The 20,008-nt window shown below is 42.4% G+C and overlaps 1 protein-coding gene across 1 annotated transcript in view; it reads left to right on the top strand.

Moving 5' to 3' along the window:
* Nucleotides 1-20,008, top strand: part of lars2 (leucyl-tRNA synthetase 2, mitochondrial) — a 90,899-nt gene that overhangs the window by 64,287 nt on the left and 6,604 nt on the right. The window contains exons 14-20 of the mRNA XM_084053774.1: nucleotides 1,291-1,428; nucleotides 3,690-3,793; nucleotides 5,874-6,056; nucleotides 6,878-7,047; nucleotides 10,577-10,654; nucleotides 11,092-11,203; nucleotides 16,543-16,670. Coding sequence (XP_083909900.1) covers nucleotides 1,291-1,428; nucleotides 3,690-3,793; nucleotides 5,874-6,056; nucleotides 6,878-7,047; nucleotides 10,577-10,654; nucleotides 11,092-11,203; nucleotides 16,543-16,670 — 913 coding nt within the window. The remainder of the gene's footprint in view (nucleotides 1-1,290; nucleotides 1,429-3,689; nucleotides 3,794-5,873; nucleotides 6,057-6,877; nucleotides 7,048-10,576; nucleotides 10,655-11,091; nucleotides 11,204-16,542; nucleotides 16,671-20,008) is intronic.

The following is a 20,008-nucleotide window of genomic DNA, read 5'->3' as shown; positions in this document are numbered from 1 at the left end:
TTTGAATAGCCTAAAAAAAATCAAAAAACGACACAGATGCGTTCCCGGTCTTAATGGGTTAATGAAAATAAAAAAAGGAGATGGGAGGTTTGCGCCTGACAGCGACCATATGTATATACACAGTAAGCAAGTGTTCCTTTAACGACTTTAATAATAATAATAATAATAATACCTGTGATTTATATAGCGCTTTTCTGAGTACCCAAAGTCACTTTACGTGTGTGTGTGTGTGTGTGTGTGTGTGTGGGGGGGGGGGGGGCGGAGTAACAACAACAACAACTTTCAATCTGGCCGTCCCTATTTTGGGGTGTGTCATAATAATAGGCATCGGTTTTCAAGGACTTTCAAAAATAGCGCACTGTGAGCTTGTAGACTGACCCGATGCATGGCGTTTTGTTTCTCTCATCGTCCTCCGCATATACTTCCTCATTGCTGCTTCTAGTGAGGCTCTGCTTGGTGTTGACTGTGTGATGTTTACACCACATCTGTGTTGGGTGCACTGCACTCTGTCAGGCCAAAGGAGGTGGAAATCCAGATGTTGGCGGTACAAAAACATATTGATCCTTTTAGAGAGATGCAGCAGAGTGCCAAAAATGGGTGGCTAATGGGCTTCAGAAATAGATAAAAGAAAACATGTTTTTTGGTTGAGTGGAACCTTAAGAATCGCTGACCTTAGACTGATGTCCTTTTCTTTCAGCACGCACGCACGCACGCACGCACGCACGCACGCACGCACGCACGCACGCACGCACGCACGCACGCACGCACGCACGCACGCACGCACGCACGCACGCACGCACACACACACACACACACACACACACACACGCACACACGCACACACGCAAACACGCAAACACACACAGATGCACGCAAGCACGGACACACACACACTGATGCACGCAAGCACACACACACACACACACTCACACTCACACATGAACGCACACACACACATGAACACACACACCCACACACACATGAACACACACACACACACACAGATGCACGCACACACAGACACTGTGCAGCTTATCATGTTCCAGATGAGCAGTTCCATTTGGCTGTGTTACACACACAGCCTCTCTAAGCCCCCCAGGGGTCCTTGAGGGGTTTCCAAGGGGTCCCCGGCAAAATTATTATTTGAACCACTTTATCCATTATACTTTGTGCCGTGCTGCGAGTTTGTACTTCTGCTATTCTTTTACAAATCATGAAAGTATTGGGGAAAAAATATAATAATAATCGGAGCCACTGCTCTATGCTCTCATGTTGACCCCCCCCCCGCAGGCCTTTTGAGCGCCCCCTGGTGGACCACTGGCTGCCCGTGGACGTGTACATCGGAGGGAAGGAGCACGCCGTCATGCACCTGTACTACGCACGCTTCCTCAGTCACTTCTGCAAGGACCAGGGCCTGGTGACTCACAGGTAAGCTTTTGAACCCATTCAATCCGGGGATGCATCTGTGTGTCATTTTTAGATTTCTTTGGGCTATTCAAAAAAAATAGCAGATCTACAAGCTCGTAGCGCGGCACTCGACCTGCTATTTTTTGGAAAAGAATCGTGAAGATGTGACACAGATGTGACACAGATGTGACACAGATGTGACACAGATGTGACACAGATGTGTTCCAGGTCTTAACACACTGACCAGGGGGAGGCAGTATAGCGACCAGGATTACATGTTTTTGTCCAGGATTACGTGTTTTTGTGAGCGTATTAACTACCCTAGGATACGCGGGGAGAACATGCAAACGTGGTTCTTCCATGTGACATCAAGTGCCATTCGTAGAGTTCTTGTGTAGACTCCATACAGGGCCTTTTCCTGCCATACTGTGAGCATCCATATCTCGCCCCCGTACAGCTATACTGATACTACTGTAGCCACGAACAGCCGCCTCTTGAGGTCATTCATCTCCCATGTCAGATTCCCACACTCTCCTCATCCCATGCAGGGCATTCCAGGCAAGTGCCCTTCAGACTTTCAGATCCTGTTCCATTGTGGCAGTCCTGTCCAGGCACGGGAGATATTTGAAGTCCTCGACTACCTTGAACACCGCCCCGCTGGCAGTAGCAATGGTTTTCGTCCTCCATGTTAAATGCCATTACTTTAGTTTTCTTGGCATTGAGCTTGCGGCCGATCCTCCCGCCATTCATTTCTACTGCCAGTAGTTCCCTTCCTTTCTCTGCTGTGTCCGAGCCTAGGGAAATCTGCATAGTCTAGGTAGGGCTTGTAGATCGGCTATTTTTGGTGTGCGATATTGCACGCAACAGAGTATATCAATCCCTTTTGGTTTGTGCACACATGTCGTTCGGCTTGCCTTTGTGTTTCGTTGGTGTCGGGCAAAAACCTGTATGTCCATATTTTTACTTTTTGTGTTTCGTAAATTAACACCCTACTTGATCAGATACTACAGTGTCACACAAAAGCATCAAAAGTAGCAGATCCACAAGCTTTAAAGGTTTTGAGCTTGTAGATCTGCTACTTTTGGTGTTTTTGAATTTTAATCCTGAAAAGTAGCAGTTTTGGACACATGAGGTTTCCACGTGACAGAGACGTTTTTTATGTGTAACATCGCTGAAGGAAGGCGTGTGTGTGTGTGTGCAGGCATGTGTGTTTCAGTGTTTGTGTGCATGTGCATCTTTGTGCTGCTTTTTTTCCTCTTTTTTTTTTACAAATCTATTGATTTGATCTATTGAGAAAAGACAGCAAGTAATCACAACTGAAACGACAAAAGAGCAGAGCTCTGCAATTTTCGAACACAAACAACATAAGTGAGCACAAGTGAAAGAACATGCAGAGAAAAGCGTAAAGTAAAAAAATTAGCAAAGAGATCAAAATTGGTCCAATCTCACACACTCACATTCAACCCAGGGTGAGGAAGAGGGGGAGGAAAACACTGAAAGGAGGGGGGCTCTACTCAATGCCAAGTATTAAGTTGTTCTTCTTCAACAATAAGGGTGCCAATATGGTCCAATATCTTTGTGCTGCTTTAACCCATTTATACCTGCGGCCAATTCTAAAAATGCCTTCTAAATCCTAACCTAAGTTTTCTGAAAAACGTTTTAAATTGTTTTTATATTTTTAAAAGTTTAGAGCTTGTGGATCTGCCATTTTTTTATGCTTCTGTGTGCCGCTGTAGTACGATCAAGTAGGGCGTTAGTTTATGAAAAAAACAAACATTTATAATATGGAGATTGGAGGTTTCTGTCCGACAGCAACGATATCTAAAATGACACCGATGCTTTCCCGCATTGAAAGCTACATATAACAACACATAGGCTTTTAAATGGGTTAATATTTTGGCCAGTGAAGTGTGGTCACTGCAGAGCAGCGGCTCCCAAACCGTTCCATGCCAAGGAACTAGGGCTGTTAACCATCATCAACATTTTAATTGACGATTAATTGTCACACAAATGATTGCTATTAACGATTTAATTTGGTCCGCTGTCGGGCAGAAACCTCGTATCTTGGCCTATTGCATTGTCAAACTGGGGGTCCTTGAAACCTAAATAGGTTGGGAACCACTGGTCTAGAACATTAGCTACGTGTGCATGCATGGATGTGCATTAATTATGTATCCCATCTCTCTGCCCCCCCCACCCACACACACACACACACACACACACACACACACACACACACACACACACACACACACACACACACACACACACACACACCTCAGGGAACCTTTTAAGAAGCTGTTGGTGCAGGGTCTGATCAAGGGCCAGACGTTCAAGCTGGCCGACGGTGGCCAGTACCTCCACAGAGAAGATGTGGACTTCACAGGTACAGTACCTCATTCATTCACCATCTCTGATGGAGAGAAGAGAAGATGTGGACTTATAACCAGGTACCAGAGGCCCCGCTCCCTCATTCATGAATTCCCCATCTTCATCTGGGATAGGGTCCACTCTGGCCGTACATAATACATTTAGACTATCTTATATCAACATGCACTAGCTACAGCTAGGCTTTGTTCTGACCGCAGGCAAATCCGATTTTTTGTACCCAGCCCCTACCCAAAGCTCCTAACAACCCATCAGCCCCTACCCAAAGCTCATAATAACCCATCAGCACCACAGCAGTCTGGAGGACAGTCAGTTTGAAGATGGGCTTCAAAGTAAACTCAAATAAGCTCTATGCACAGCAGCCATATTGGGAATGAATTGTGCCCCTTCCTTACTTCCTTCACAGGTGTTACCAATAATACTAATTAAGACTCTGTTCCATTTAGTTTGGCACAGTGGTTGTCTTATTTTCAAGGACCCCCATAACTCTGAGAGTGTACAAATGGAACCAAATGGAACCATTTGTTACACACCCACCATAAGGGGCCATTTGGGAACCAAAATGGAGTGTTTCTTTCTAGTGAGCCAACGTGCACAATATCCGCACCCTGACCAGAATGGAACAGAGCCTTCATTAGTATCATTGGTAACACTTGTGAAGGAAGTAAGAGGAGGCCCAATTTCTTTCCAATTTGGCTGCTGTGCATAGAGCCTATTAGGACGAGGAGGCGTTTTGAAGACTGGAGGGAGACGTCTTGGTCTCCTCCACAGATACCCCCCTGTCTCTGAACCGCCGTCTCACTTCAGTTTTCTTCTCTCTCTCTCCTGGTTGCCTGGTAACAGGATATAAACGGGGACCTAGGAGACGGTGCCAGAGAGCGAGGGAAGCCTGTCCTTCATCTTCCTCAAAATGTTTTTTTTTTTAGTCACACATTCGGCCTTTGCGTCTCACTTTCTTCAAACGCGTTGGCAACAGCTGGATAGGAGCCGGGTTAATATTATTCGGCCTTGGCGTGTTCAAAAAGCATCTGTGTGTGTTTTGGGTGAACTGTTAAATAATAAACACTGGTCCACACAGTGGTAGAAGAAGTACTCAGATCTTTTTTTTTTTAACTAAGTGAAAGTAGCAATACCCCCCTCCCCTCCCGCTCCCTCAGGTCTGGTTATGCCAACCCTCTGGTAGAGCTGCACGTTTATGAACTTTAACGTGATGATTCATTGTCACACAAATAATTGCGATTAAACAGTTTTATTGTGTTTTTGTCGTTGAACACTGAAACATATGGATAAAACGTACATTTCTGTTAGGCTTTTAGGCTTTGAAGTTGCACAGGGCAGATATGACGAATAACCTAAATATACAAAGAAATGGCTGACATATTTAATAACTTTATATTGTTTTATAAAAAAAATAAACATTAATAGTGGAAATAGCAGATCTACAAGCTCACAATGCGTTGTGAGCTTGTAGATCTGTTATTTCCACTACTTTTTGAAAAAAGCAGTTTCCCATGGAAACGATTATGACGATTATGCAAAAATAATTGCAATTATCTCAAATAATTGCGATTTAGACGAGTATGTAATAATAACGCCCTGCTCACATCAAAGCTGCCCCCCCCACCCTCTACTCGTTTAAAACCTCAAAACCCACCTCTTCACACCTGATTCAAATCTCCCTTTTTACATTTACATTTTTAACATTTTGTTTGCTTAGCTTTTTACCCTTTTAACTAGTTATTTTCCCTAAACAAAGTTGATTTTGTTTGTTTTCTTTTGTAAAGCAACTTGTAAAGTATTTAGACAAGTGCTATATACATTGCTTGCATTATTATTATTAATATAAAAATAGTCAAGTTACAAGTGAAAGTCCTGTAATACATTTTTGACTTGAGTAAAAGTTTGTAGATCTTGTAGATCTGCTATTTTTGAGCACCACTGTTCTATATCTTTTTTGTTTTATTTTGATATGTATATACATAAAATAGCTAAAATATAAAATGACACCGATGCTTTCCCGGTTTTAACGGGTTAAGTAGTTGACCTACGACCTGTATATGTATTGTATGTGTCCCCAGGTGAGGAGCCGGTGGCGCGGGACGGCCAGCAGCGCCTCCAGGTGACCTGGGAGAAGATGAGTAAGTCCAAGCACAACGGGCTGGACCCGCAGGACGTGGTGACGCGCTACGGCATCGACACGGTACGACTCTACATCCTGTACGCCGCGCCGCCCGAACAGGACATCCTCTGGGACGTCAAGAGTGAGTCCACCATGGAATCATTTAAGTTCTCAGTCACCATGACTGATTGACTCACTTAGAGAGTATTAGAATGGGTCAAACTAGCAATAGAATACATGTTCAGAAGCATCTTCCATAAAACATGGTTTTATGGTCTCGGATATTTCATAATAGTAATGGTTAAAAAGCCTCAATCTGCAATTTATTCAACTGGTTGGCTTCATGTAGGAACATAGGTTTAGAATGGTAATGCCTAAACATCATCGTTCTACAAACATTGTTATTTAATAGTTTAGGAAACACGGCACTAGTGTGGCAAGCTCCTTTCTCACTGTATGACAAATCACAGATTGAGATGATGGGCCTTGATGGCCTAACACATATTTCCAGTCATGAGATTAGCTTTCACTTTAATTCCTGAGTCCAGACCCACACTCCCGCGCCCATACATACACACGCACACACTCACACACAAGGTAGCTGCTCCTTGTACTTCAGCACCGAAAAAAACATCTACAGTAAATGTTAATTGTGATGCTAAAATCACTCGTCATGTCCTCATTGTTCGCCGTATCCAGTGTAAATGTGAGATGTTTGGGAAAATAAATTAAATTTAGTAATTGAAGTTGAATGAGTTGTCTGATATTTGCGCGACAGCAAGATGCTTGAAAGCAAGTATCAGTTCACACAGTACTTTTAACACATAGTTTTATTCAGAGAATTACACGTTTCAATTTGGATTGATGCTTTTTTGCTAGGCACCTAAATGTCAAACAATTGTAAAAAAAATTCCTCTGAATTATAGTATTATAAGCGTGTGTGTGTGTGTGATGTCTATGCAGCGGACGCCCTGCCAGGTGTCCTGCGGTGGCAGTCTCGTCTGTGGCAGCTGGTGTCCAAGCTGAGAGGAGCCCGTCAGCCGTACGACGTCCCCTGTCCCTCCAAGCTGAGGAACAAAGACCAGGCCGAGGTCGACCGCATCTGGAACAACAAGAACTTCGCCATTCAACAGGTACTACTAACACATGTGTGTCAGGGACCCCCGACCATAAGAGAAGATTTGTGTTGTTAAAAGTTTTCAAGAATGTATTTTCTTTAAATTGTTCCTCGTTTTGCTGGGGACCCCCTGGAACTGCCCCAAGGACCCCCTGGAGGTCCCTGGAACCCACTTTGAGAACCAGTGAGGTCCATTATGTCAACTCACAATGTCGTTTATGTGTTGTGTTGTGCTATTAATTCTGACCACTAGAGGTCTGTGGTGCACTTATTTTCAAGAATCTGCAGTATTCAGACTCATGTGAAGAACACATTATGTTTGTATTTATTTTTTTAATTTAAACTAGTGATTTTAGTCTCTTTTCCAGAAACAAATCATATGGATTTTGATCTTTAACAATGGATTTGCCCTCTGCAATAAAATGCTGATAGTTTAGGCTCTTGGCAAGAAAAGAAAAAAACTATCCTCAAGGACAACAGTGATGTAAAGTAACAGTACATTTACTCAAGTTCTGTACTTGAGTACAATTTTGCTTTACTTTACTTGAGTATTTCCTTTTACACATATATATATTTTTTTACTCCACTACTGTTCATTTTAGTTACTAGTTAGGCTACTTTGACGATTTAGATTATTATTAAAATAAATATACAAAAAGCCTTTACCAGCTGCAACATTAAAGTGATGAACACATTAACACATTACTAATTACAATCCAAATTATGATGGTGAAATGGACCATTCTGCATTATGATTACTACTATATCACATTCGGTACTGTAAGTATATCTCGATGGCAGTGCTTTTGTACTGCCGGTCAAAATGTAAGACTTTTACTTAACAGAGTATTTCTACATTGTGGTATTACTTAAGTAAACTGTACCGTCTCTGTCAGGTGGAAACCTCATATGTCAAAACTGTTCCTTTTCAGATTCAAATTCAAAAATAGCAAAAGTAGCAGATCTACAAGCTCAAAACGCGTCGCTTCGCGTCACGTTTCGAGCTTGTAGATCTTCTACTTTTGATGCTTTTGTGTGACACTGTAGTGTGATCAAGCAGGGCGTTAAGTTACAAAAAAAACTCAAAACGTTAAAATATGGAGATAACTAAGAGGTTTCTGCCCGACAGCAACAATATGAGTATTCCTCCACCAAGGACAATGGTTTGTAGAGCAACGTCAGTCATCACAGCCGTGTTGTTGACCCCGCTGTAGCCCTTCCATCCCATTGGTGGAAAGCTACTAAGTATACTTTGTTGTTGTCGTGCAGAAACATCTTATCTCCATATTCTTTTAAAACTTTTTGTGTTTTTTTCGTAAATGAATGCCCTACTTGATCATACTACAGCGTCACACTAAAGTAGCAGATCCACAAGCCACAATGAATTATTTGAAACCTGAAAAGTAACAGTTTTGGACATATGAGGTCTCCAAACAACGGAGACAAAATACTCAAGTGCTGTACTTAAAGGAGAATTTTGGACTAAGGTTTTCTTACCTTTTCTATGACGTTATGATATCTTAGGATGACTGGTACAGTAGAAATATGTCATAACTCCATCCCGGGTCCGCCACAGCTTAAAATGTGCGCCAATAGCTTTTAATAGCTTTTTTCCCCGTTTTTTGGGGGTGAGATCTGCCGTTCATAGTGACAGAACTCTGTAAAAAATAATAATAATACAAAAGAAAAACAGAAGTTTCGCTAGACGAGATTGAGATCCCGAGATTTCGATCTCGTCTAGTGAGATCCATTTTTTTAATACTATACTTCTACTCCAATACATCCCAGAAACCAAATATTGTTCTTTTTACTCTTTTACACTACAATTATTTCACAGCTTTAGTTACGGTACTTTGCAGATTTCAATTATTAATACCAAAGATACCATAACCACTGAAGCCCTATTATTATATACTTAGGGCCCTATCCTGCACAGAGCCTTATCCCTTATACCTTATCTTATTAGGCTTTTTTACATTTTGAAATAGTGAAAATAGCCGATCTACAAGCCCACAACACGTCGATGCAGATCGGCTATTTAAGGGATAAGGCACCACGCAAGATAAGGGCCCTTAGACTATTCAAAAATAGCCGATCAACAACCTCACAACACATTGCATCATGACGTGTTGTGAGCTTGTAGAGCTGCTATTTTTTTAGTTAGACTTTTAAATGATAGTGGATTTTAGAATTGTTTTAGGTTACTAGATTTTTAGATAGGCTATTGCATTTTTTAGATTTGAAGTTTTATATTGTAATCAGCAAAGTAATTCAGTGTTTTTAATGGCACCTGTCTTTTTAAACATCTGTGATCATGCTGAAAGCTGAATAAACAATAAACAATGACGTGTTGTGAACTTGTAGAGCTGCTAGTTTTGAAAGGGTTTGCCAAATGTGTTTGAGTCCATTTAGGCTACTGTGGAACTGTGTCTGTAAGTATATTTTGCCTGCCAATAATTGTATTATTTTATTTTAAGTGAAATTGTAAATACAGGTCTTTTAATTAGTTTCCGTTGGGTGGAAACCTCATATCATAATGTCCAAAGCTGTTACTTTTCAGGATTTCATTTAAAAATGGCAAAACAAAGCAGATCAACAAGCTCGAAACAAGCAATCCTGCTACTTTTTTGAGTGACACTGTAGTATGATCAAGAGGGGCGTTAATTTACGAAAAAACAAAAACATTTAGAATATGGAGATAAGAGGTTTCTTTCCGACAACAAGGAATTAGGGTTAGAGTATTGTGGTATGGCTACTTATAATAAAGTAAAAAACAAATGAGAGTAGTAGTTGTGTCAGTGGTCCAGAGGTAAGCTGTGCGTCAGTCAGTCATTTAAACAGGCCTGTTGTTGACAGTGTTGACACGGCTGTAGAATCCACGGTAACCGGACACCCGCAGTAGCGAAGGGCGATAGACGCGGGGAATGATAAATGTATTTTAAATCCAGCCTCGCTGCCTTTCACGTCTGTATAAATAGACCTCCTGTTCACGGCCAGGTTTTAATTCACTCTTAACTCCCCCTGGGGGGGTCTGGGGGGCTTTTACAGGAGGCTGTCCTTTGATCTGCCCGTTCAAAAAAAGCAACAACCTCCACCTCTCCTCCCAAGGGCTCTGACTAAAAGGTTGTTTCCCAGCAGGCCGAGCGGTGTCCTTTCTGTTAGTGATGGGAATCGTCCTTCATTCATTTCAGTGACCCGAGTCATTTCGTTCGGTTCACTTACAAAGGTTGGTTCCAATAATTTGTTCACCGTCCACTATACTTCCTGGTTCCGCCCTCTCGTAGTTCAGTCCAATGATGACGACAGAAGAACGTCTCTCTTCAGCCAGTCAAAATGTTGCATTTTGCTACTGACTGACTGACTGAACCTCGTGTCCCTAGAGGAACGATAACGTTTGAGGAAGTGGCCGAGTTCCTGTTCGTTCACACAAAAGGCCGAGTGACTTTGATGTCGAAACGCTCGCGAACGACCCATCACCACTTTCAGTCATTACATACACAGGTGCATCAGCTAGAAACTGACGGTTGGCATGGTGATGTGTGCAGGTAACCGCCCACTTCACAGAGGACTTCCTGTTCAACGCAGCCATTTCCCGTCTGATGGGTCTGACCAACACACTGGCTGTGAGTACACACTGACACGCACACGCACGCACGCACGCACGCACGCACGCACGCACGCACGCACGCACGCACGCACGCACGCACGCACGCACGCACGCACGCACGCACGCACGCACGCACGCACACACACACACACACACACACACACACACACACACACACACACACACACACACACACACACACACACACACACACACACACACACACACACACACACACACAAACAACCACACACTGTGAGTGCACACTGACACCCCCCCCCATACACACACACACACACACACACACACACTGTGACACACACACTGTGACACACACACACACACACACACACTGACTGAAGCTCGCGCACATTCACTCACACTCATGTGCCACACTCATGACCACCTTTTAACTGTGTGTGTGTGTGTGTGTGTGTGTGTGTGTGCGGTCAGAATGCGACAGTCAGGGTGGTTCAGAACAGCGTGGAGTTCGAGGAGGCTCTGGCTGTGTTGTGTTTGATGACAGCACCCATGGCCCCCCATCTGACCTCTGAACTCTGGACAGGTGGGTGTCATTCACAAAACACACACTCACACACGCCTGCACTCTCACAAAGACACACCGAGACAGGCAGAGAAGGATGGTGAAAGCAGGAAGTCTTGTTTCAATCTTACTTTGTCTATTTTTACTATCACTATCATCAATCTATGTCATTGGTTCTCAACCAGTGGTCCGGGGACCACCAGTGGTCCTTAAGGGGGTTCCAGGTGGTCCCCAGTTAAATGATGGAGAGTTGCTAACCAAATGGACCCGTATAGATATTTAACTCTTGAGAGTGTAAAATGAAACCAAATGGACCAAATGGATTTTACACTCTCAAAAGTTAAATTATTGTCAAACATCTGCATTACTTAATTTACGTCTACAGTCTACACAATTAGAGAATGTAGAAGATTTTTTATTTTGATCAACGTTTGCCTGTTATCTCTCCTATGGTGCCAACATCAATACAGTATGGATGTAATCTCATCTAACGATAACAAAATATTCTAAGTGTTGGGTCTGAGAGTCTAAATCTCTGTGGTCTGCCAAATAAATAATGGACCTTGATATGAAAAGGGTTGAAAACCACTGGACTAGGGAGGATTCCTTTACGTCTGTCTAACATGGATGTCTTCTTGTTTATACCACACCCTGCTGATGTCATTTGTTCATAAACACTGAGCACTTCACGCTGCAGAAACATCTTATCTATTCTCCATATTATTATTTTTTCGGTGAATTAATGCCCCTACTTGATCATACTACAGCGCCACACATAAGCATCAAAAGTAGCAGATCTACAAGCTCGAAACTTCTAAACTTTGAGCTTGTAGATTGAATCTCTGGCCCATATACAGTAATACGGGTCCATTTGTACCCCTGGTGGTCCCTGAACCCGATGTTGAGAAACAGTTTTATTGGAGAGAACGGCGCCTAGCCGTGTAATTGGGAGTCACAACATGTCTCCTTCTCGCTCACTCGCCACCCCCCCCCCCCCCCCCCCCCTCCTTTCAATGTCTCTCTCCACTTTCTACTCTCGCTGCCTGGTAAAAGCAGCAGAACTGGCATAGAACACATGATTATAAATATACATGCGTAATTATAAACCTTGCAGAACTGTTGCAGAGAGTTCAGCTCAGCATTAAGACTGAAAATGTTTTTGAAAGTTGTGGAAAATGAATTATAAGTATCCATAGAAAAACGGACATCAAACAAACAAATGACCAGTGTTGGTCACTGGGCAGTTACTACCACATGCATTGGTTACCAGGCAACATTTAGAATTGAGTTTAAAGCTTTGCTCTTTGTTTTTAAAGCTCTTAACGGTCTAGCCCCTCCATACGTTAGCAGATACACAAGCTCATAGTGCGGCACCGAGTGCCGCGCTATGAGCTTGTAGATCTGCTATTTTTGAAAAATCTTTTTTTTTTATAAAACTGTTAGGATTTTTAAGAATCGCCTCAGGCCTCAATGGGTTAAAAGGAGTAATTAACTAGTAACATACAGAGTAACTTGCTCTACACTGCAAATGACAACTCCAGGCATCAGTCACATGTAGGACATCCCTCTATATTGTCGTTGTCACAGGTAAACAAGCTGGGGAGTAGAGATAGCAGTGGGAGGGGGATCGTATATTTTCTTTGAGGCACTACACTGTTCACTTGGCGCTCTATTTATGTGATTCATGCTTACTTCTGTGTTATTTATGTTTGTCAGTATCTGTCGATTTGTGTGGGGGGACCGCAGTGGAAAGAAGTCTATGACTTAACTGTGTTTTTTTTTAATCCTCGATTGTCTTTTTAACCTTCTTTGTATGTTGGTTGGCAAGCAATTAAATAAATCAAATACTCTGTAGTCACTACGGTTAAGAGTGTACATTTTAGGCGATCCACAAGCTCACAAATGCCTACATTTTAGCCCATCTACAAGCGCTGCGACGCGTTGTGGGAGCTCGTAGATCGGTTATTTTTTTCGGCCACTGCCATTCAAATGGTTAAGGTCTATATGTCCTTTTGTCTGAGTGGTTGTGTGTCTGTCTGTGTGTCTGTCCCCGTGTCTTGTTTCCTCTGTCTATCTAGGTAGATGAACTACTTGATCATACTACAGCGTCACACAAAAGTATAAAAAGTAGCAGATCTGCAAGGTCGAAACTCGGTTTTGAGCTTGTCGATCCGCTGCTTTTGCTATATTTCTGAAAAGTAACAGTTTTGGACATTTTCCACCCGACAGAGACGATATTAACCCATTCAGTCCGCATCAGACGCATCTGTGTAATTTTAGATTTCTTTGGCTATTGAAAAATAGCAGATATACAAGCTCATAGCGCTTGTAGATTTATTTTAAATCGTGAACATTTTGTGCAAATCTTTGAATATAAATATTATTATTTTATTTTTTTGAGATGGGGGTCCACGGCCTAATTCATATCATTTTGGGGGTCCTTGACATGAAAAAGTTTGAGAACCACTAATATTATAGCAACATACAGTTAGGATTTAGAAGACATTTGTAGGTGCGTTCCCGGATTGAATGGATTAAGAAACGGTATCCGTGGAGTATGTCAGCGTGTCTTTCCGTGTATGTTTGCAATCATTCATCCACTCCTCACTCTGCCCCTGTGTGAGTGACTGCGTACGTGTGCGTGCGCCTGTAGTGTGCGTGCGCCTGTAGTGTGCGTGCGCCTGCCTTGCATGCCTGCGTCTCTGTGTGCATGTGACATCATACGAGGGTGTACTGGAATGCGTGCACGTGTTTGTGCATCTGACGTGACGAGTACAGGACGAGAGGAGGTGAAGTCTTGTTCATGGACGAGAGATCAGGGCCGTGTCACCTCTGCTGCAGCCCACCACAGCACGCATATGCACACATACACGCACACACACACACACGCACACGCACACGCACATGCGCACACACAGCACACACACGCACACAGCACACACACACATGTTCGTATTACTATATTTGTGAGGACATCAACATTTTAAGATGACATTTTTTATAAATGGCATTTTTATCCCTAACCCTCAGATGTCCTGCACCTAAAATAGCTGATCTTCCAGCTGTGTCACAACGTGACACAGTGCAACACGTTGTGAGCTTGTAGATCGGCTATTTTCTGTGCGTGCCACCAGTTTAAACACAACTCTGTTTAAATCAGTATAACTCCAACCATAACCCTTAAACTTAACCTCTGAATGCCTAATCCTAATCCTAACCTGAATTGTTTCCTAATTGTAAGCCTAACTCATAAAACCTGTTTTTAACCATAAGACTTCCTGTGCTCTTGTGTGGACCATGCTGGAACATTGTCCTCACAACACGTCTATTTCTCAAATTGTACTATACTTGTGGGGACATTTGGCCCTCACAAGTAGAGTATATAAGTACACACACACACACACACACACACACACACACACACACACACACACACACACACACACACACACACACACACACACACACACACACACACACACACACACACACACACACACACACACACACACACACATATTCAGGACAGAGGTAGTCTGGGAGGGTTAGCGTCGGAGCTTGGACAGCAGGGGCGCGGCCACTGCGTTGTGATTCAAATCAACAGCCAATGAAGAAAAGGGGGCGGGATCCACATGCAGTGGGTGATGCATCTAAATAGGATCGACGGGAAGCAATTTCCCCTTGAGAAATTTCGGCCGCCATTGTTGTGTACTGCTGTTTGCCTCTCGTCGGACTTTTTAGACGAGTTGCACAGCTCTCAGACCGGTAAGAGGCGTGTCCGCTCAGATTCAGAGCGTGACGTACATCCCGCCCACAAATACCAGGGCTGTGGCCCAGAAGTTCCTCGCCAGAGCTGGCGAAAACTTCTGGGAACTCAGATTAGGACAGAGGAAGCTGACATCCTTCCCTTCGCTCTGCTGTGGGATGTGTGCTTGCTTTTATTAAGTCAGAGGTTAAGCTGCTGTTTTGCCAGAATCTGGATCAGTTTCTGTTTTGAAAGAAAGAAAGTCCTTAATGTCTCTGCTCCTGCCTTATGCCTAGAAGATCACACTAGAAGACTATTCAAATCCAACCGATGGTGAAAATACTTTCTCATTTGGCAGATTACGGTTGCTATTACAATTACGATATTATGATACATACATGCTGTTATTTGAACTGAATCAGGCTATTGCTTCTAAACATGCACACAATATATATATCTGTATATGTATATGTGTGTGTGTGTGTATATATATATATATATATATATATATATATATATATATATATATATATATATATATATATATATATATATATATATATATATATATATATATATATACACATATATATACACATATATATATATACACACACACACACACACACACACACACACACACACACACACACACACACACACACACACACACACACACACACACACCTGACTTGTTTTCCTTGTTGTTCTATCACTATTATTCTTCCCTGTCTTGAACAGGATTCAGACAACATAGAACATCACCAAACCCAGTACTGTTTATGTTTTTTCTAAAAATGGGAACTTCCACTGATCCAGTCTGGGTTTCCTTCATAATAAAAATTATTATGAAAAAAAAAGGAAAACAATACTGGGTGATGCTCTATATTGTCTAAATCAACTTTGTTTGCGTTCGTGTACGTGCTAGAGAGTGACTTTGAGAGCTGTTTCAACGTACAATGTAAGTCAATGAGGAGCATATTTTGATTGTTCAATTTCTAATAAATGGAGCAATTATTTTTGATGTCATGTCCACCTTTTGGAGTTACATCATGGCAAGGAAACTACCTCTACCAAAGTGGTCTTGCCCTTTAAGGTGAGAATGCCCTTTGAGTTGGCAGCGCCAGCCTTCCATTTCTATGGTAAAGACGTGCTGGTGCGCTCCTCTTCCCAGAGCCGACCATCGCACTTCAGCGATCCCGAAGCATTTTTTTGGTGCAGCCCCGCTCCCCCCCTGGGAGCTTCAAGCTGCAAACAGTTCAACTTTTGTAAATGTGACAACCTGGTCATTTACAACCTGACGTTGAATCGGTGACAACCTGGTCATTTACAACCTGACGTTGAATCGGTGCTACAGCCATGAGAAGTCCATGTTTACACTGTTTCGGCTCAGCGATTTGTGCTAATAACTGCAGCTGACAGGACGTTTGAGCAGTGAGCACCTCGATGGTTGATGGGTGTGAACTGTGCGGTGTGTGCACACTGTGTGTGTGTGAGCTCTATGCACATGATATCCAAAGCACTCCTCAGCTCAAAAGGTGTTCTCTATATGGACACAGCCCCTAAGGGTACTAATGGCTTTTGACGTTCCTGTGTGTGTTGTCATGTGTTCTAGGTCTCTGCCAGGTGAACAACCCCCTCAGCCCCCTCCTCAGGCGGGGTGGAGATGTACTGCAGCAGCCCTGGCCCACCGTGGACCCCCGGTACCTGGAGGTCCCTGACACTGTGGAGCTCAGTGTACGGGTACGTACGCACGCATGCACACACACGCATGCACACACACACACATGCAAACACATGCACGCGCACACACACACACACACACACACACACACACACACACACACACACACACACACACACACACACACACACACACACACACACACACACACACACACACACGGACACCAGGTGAGTTCTACTTTATTTGTGCAATGATCCACTTAAAAAAAGTGGCCTTGAGTTTGACCTTTCCAGATTGCTCATTGTCAAAGGTCATTTTGCCAAATGAAAATCACGTGTGACTCACTGTTTTTCAACAGAAAACGTTGTTTTCAATTATAGTGGAAAATATTTGCAATGTTATTTTGACAAAACGACCCTCATTGAACGCTAGCAGTCTTCAATGTATAGCTCATAAATAGATAGAAGATGTTGTTCTTTGTTATTTGCATTATTTAAGCGGAAGCTAAGGCTGACAAAAGTGACCTTTTGAGGTAATTTAGGATCCTTTGCCCACCTCTTCTGAACGGTTCATGTCATTCTGTATGGTTATTATGTTCTGTTTCTACCAAACAGACAAACTAAAAGGATTGCACTCAGTAAAGTGCATACACACAGAAAAATAAAGGTGCCAACTGGAACCAAAACTGGTTCTTCAGAGTGATGCCATAGAAGAACCATTTTTGGTTCCAGAAAGAACCTTTCAGACAATTTATTTGAATGGTTCTATAAAGAACCCAAACCCCGTAAAACCGTATAAACTTAGAACCGGCTGAAATGTGTTTGTCGAAAATAGCAGATCTACATGCTCACAATGGTGAGCTTGTACAGTAGATTGTTTATTTTCGATTAATGTCTGCCTATTACGACATGGTTTAAGTTTAAGAGAATGTTCCTCAAAGAACTTTGACAAAAAAAGGCTCTCTAGAACTAGATGAGGAACATGAAATTGATGGTTCTTTGTGGAACCATATAGCCTTTTAAAGAACCATTTAAGAACCATTAGTTTTCTGTGTGTACAGTATAGTATCTCCACTAATGCTGTGCATTTTCACATGCCAGATTAGAATAGTTTAGCTCTGTATTTGTTCAGTGACCGGGAATTACTTCTACACACCCACTTTTTTTGCATTGTGCCAATAATGTACTGTATAGGGTTTGTCTCTTACTGTACAGTATGTCTCCTGATTTACACATAAAGACCCACAGTGTTCACACACACAAATGAGTCCAACCTTTCTGCAAAGATTCATGTTGTTGTGTGAATCTGTTCACAATTCATAGGCCTTTTGTCATCAGAAACCATTGTTCTTATCTTGAAGGAAATTTGTCTATTGTATATATGGGGAAGTTATGGTAAAGAAAACTAAACAAAACACTTTGTCCTTGACCGCGCTCTCCGGCCACCTTTTACTCCTTGCCAGGTAGTCTCGCGTAGCCAGACCCCACAGAAAATGAAAAACAGCGACCTCTGCTTTTCTGATATTCTGTGGAGTCTGGCAGGAGTATAATGTTAGACTAGAGCGCAGGGAAACACCGGTTTCATGTCTGCCTATAGCGCATCACTTCCGGTTGGTGCGACCATGTTTTCATTCCCACTAACAATATTTCTACACGGAACACTAACACCACTTCTCCCAGAGAACATGGATGGTTTTGGTTATAAGCCCACTTGTTTCTATGATGAAAGAGTAATTTAAAATGTGAATATCTTTCCGTGGTTTTGTCCGCTCCGAGGACGCTATTGTTAAATTAGTTTCGGCTAGTTTTGAAGGGGGGAGGGTGGATCATGGTGGATGGACACGTGAATCCCGCCCACTACATTTGATTGGGTAAAGCGCGGCCCACTTCCTGATCTGAAGGCACGCCCACTTGTATCCAATGCGCACTGGTTAGGACGAACCGCTCCGACAGATTCCACCGCAGGTCGGAATCTGTTCTTGAGAGATTACTTGCCAGGTAACAGGCTGAAATAATGTCCCATGAGTTAATGTAACCCTATATTACACATATCCTGAAAATGAAAAAAAAAATAGGTAAAAGAGCATGACTTTTGAAGGAAACAACGTACAGAGACACAAAGAAATCCCATACAATTTGGACCCAAGGAATTCATTAAAGTGGCTATTACAAGCACATCTTGACTCTATTATGGTCTCCACCATGCCTTCGGCCTGGCGGAGACAAAAATGTTCATAATTATCACATATATTTCTGCTTTCACTAAATACATTTCCTCACCAACTGCATTTTCTTAATCCTTGAAGTGTGTATTTTAAGATTCTGCCAGGTACCGGACGGAAATAATGTCCCATGGGGTATAAAAAATAAAAAACAATTAACCCTATGCTACACATATTGTACCCAAACCCAAACAATAGCATGTAGCAAATCTTTGGAAGTATACAACATACACATTAACACATTTTCTATTCAATTTGGACTCAAGGAATTAATTAAAATTGGCAATATTAAGATTCAAGCATGTCTTGACTCTATATCAGGACAAAAATAGAAAAAACTGAGCAAAAAAAAATCAGATTACATCTATATTCCTCTTTTTACTAAATATTTGTTGTCGATTGTTTTCTTTCCTACTATTTTCTCATAGTTCTTGGAGGCGTGTGTGTGTGTGTGTGTGTGTGTGTGTGTGTGTGTGTGTGTGTGTGTGTGTGTGTGTGTGTGTGTGTGTGTGTGTGTGTGTGTGTGTGTGTGTGTGTGTGTGTGTGTGTGTGTGTGTGTGTGTGTGTGTGTGTGTGTGTGTGTGTGTGTGTGTGCGTGCGTGCGCGCCATAGTCTCTAATGTCATCATAGCCAGCACAGTGCCACGTTTGATTACCTCATTAACAAATGACATGACCTGCCTGGTGAAACTTGTTCAACAGCTCTTATGAACGTGTGGTGAAGTAAGTATGTACATTTATTTGTATGGCACTTCTCACAGAGAGAACTCAAAGTGTTTTACATACAACAGAAATAAAGACACAGTTTGAAGCATTCAAATGATTAAAAACAACAACAACAAAAAAACTACAAATCGAAGACATTCCACAAATGCTTGTTTAAACAGTAGTGTTCTTACAATGTGGTTCTTAAAAATGTCCACTGACGCTGCAGCTCTCAAGACCTGTGGAAGTGCATTCCATACCTTTTTGTGCTGCCCACAGAGGAGCGCAGAGGGCGAGCAGTTGAAAGGTTAAAGGAGAATTCCAATCATTTTAGATGTTTGCTTTGATGTGTCGCTAATCACTCACCAACATACAAAAGGCCGTTGATTTTTTCCAGAGATGCCCCTGTTGTCCATTGTGGAGACCCCTTCCACTGGCATAATGGAGTAATGTATATGAATGAAAATCG

The sequence above is a fragment of the Gymnoscopelus microlampas genome, assembly GCF_963454915.1.
Source record: "Gymnoscopelus microlampas genome assembly, chromosome: 3".
NCBI classification, from domain to species: domain Eukaryota; kingdom Metazoa; phylum Chordata; class Actinopteri; order Myctophiformes; family Myctophidae; genus Gymnoscopelus; species Gymnoscopelus microlampas.
The sequence above is the reverse complement of the archived record's forward strand: the minus strand, read 5'-3'. Positions and strand labels throughout refer to the sequence as shown.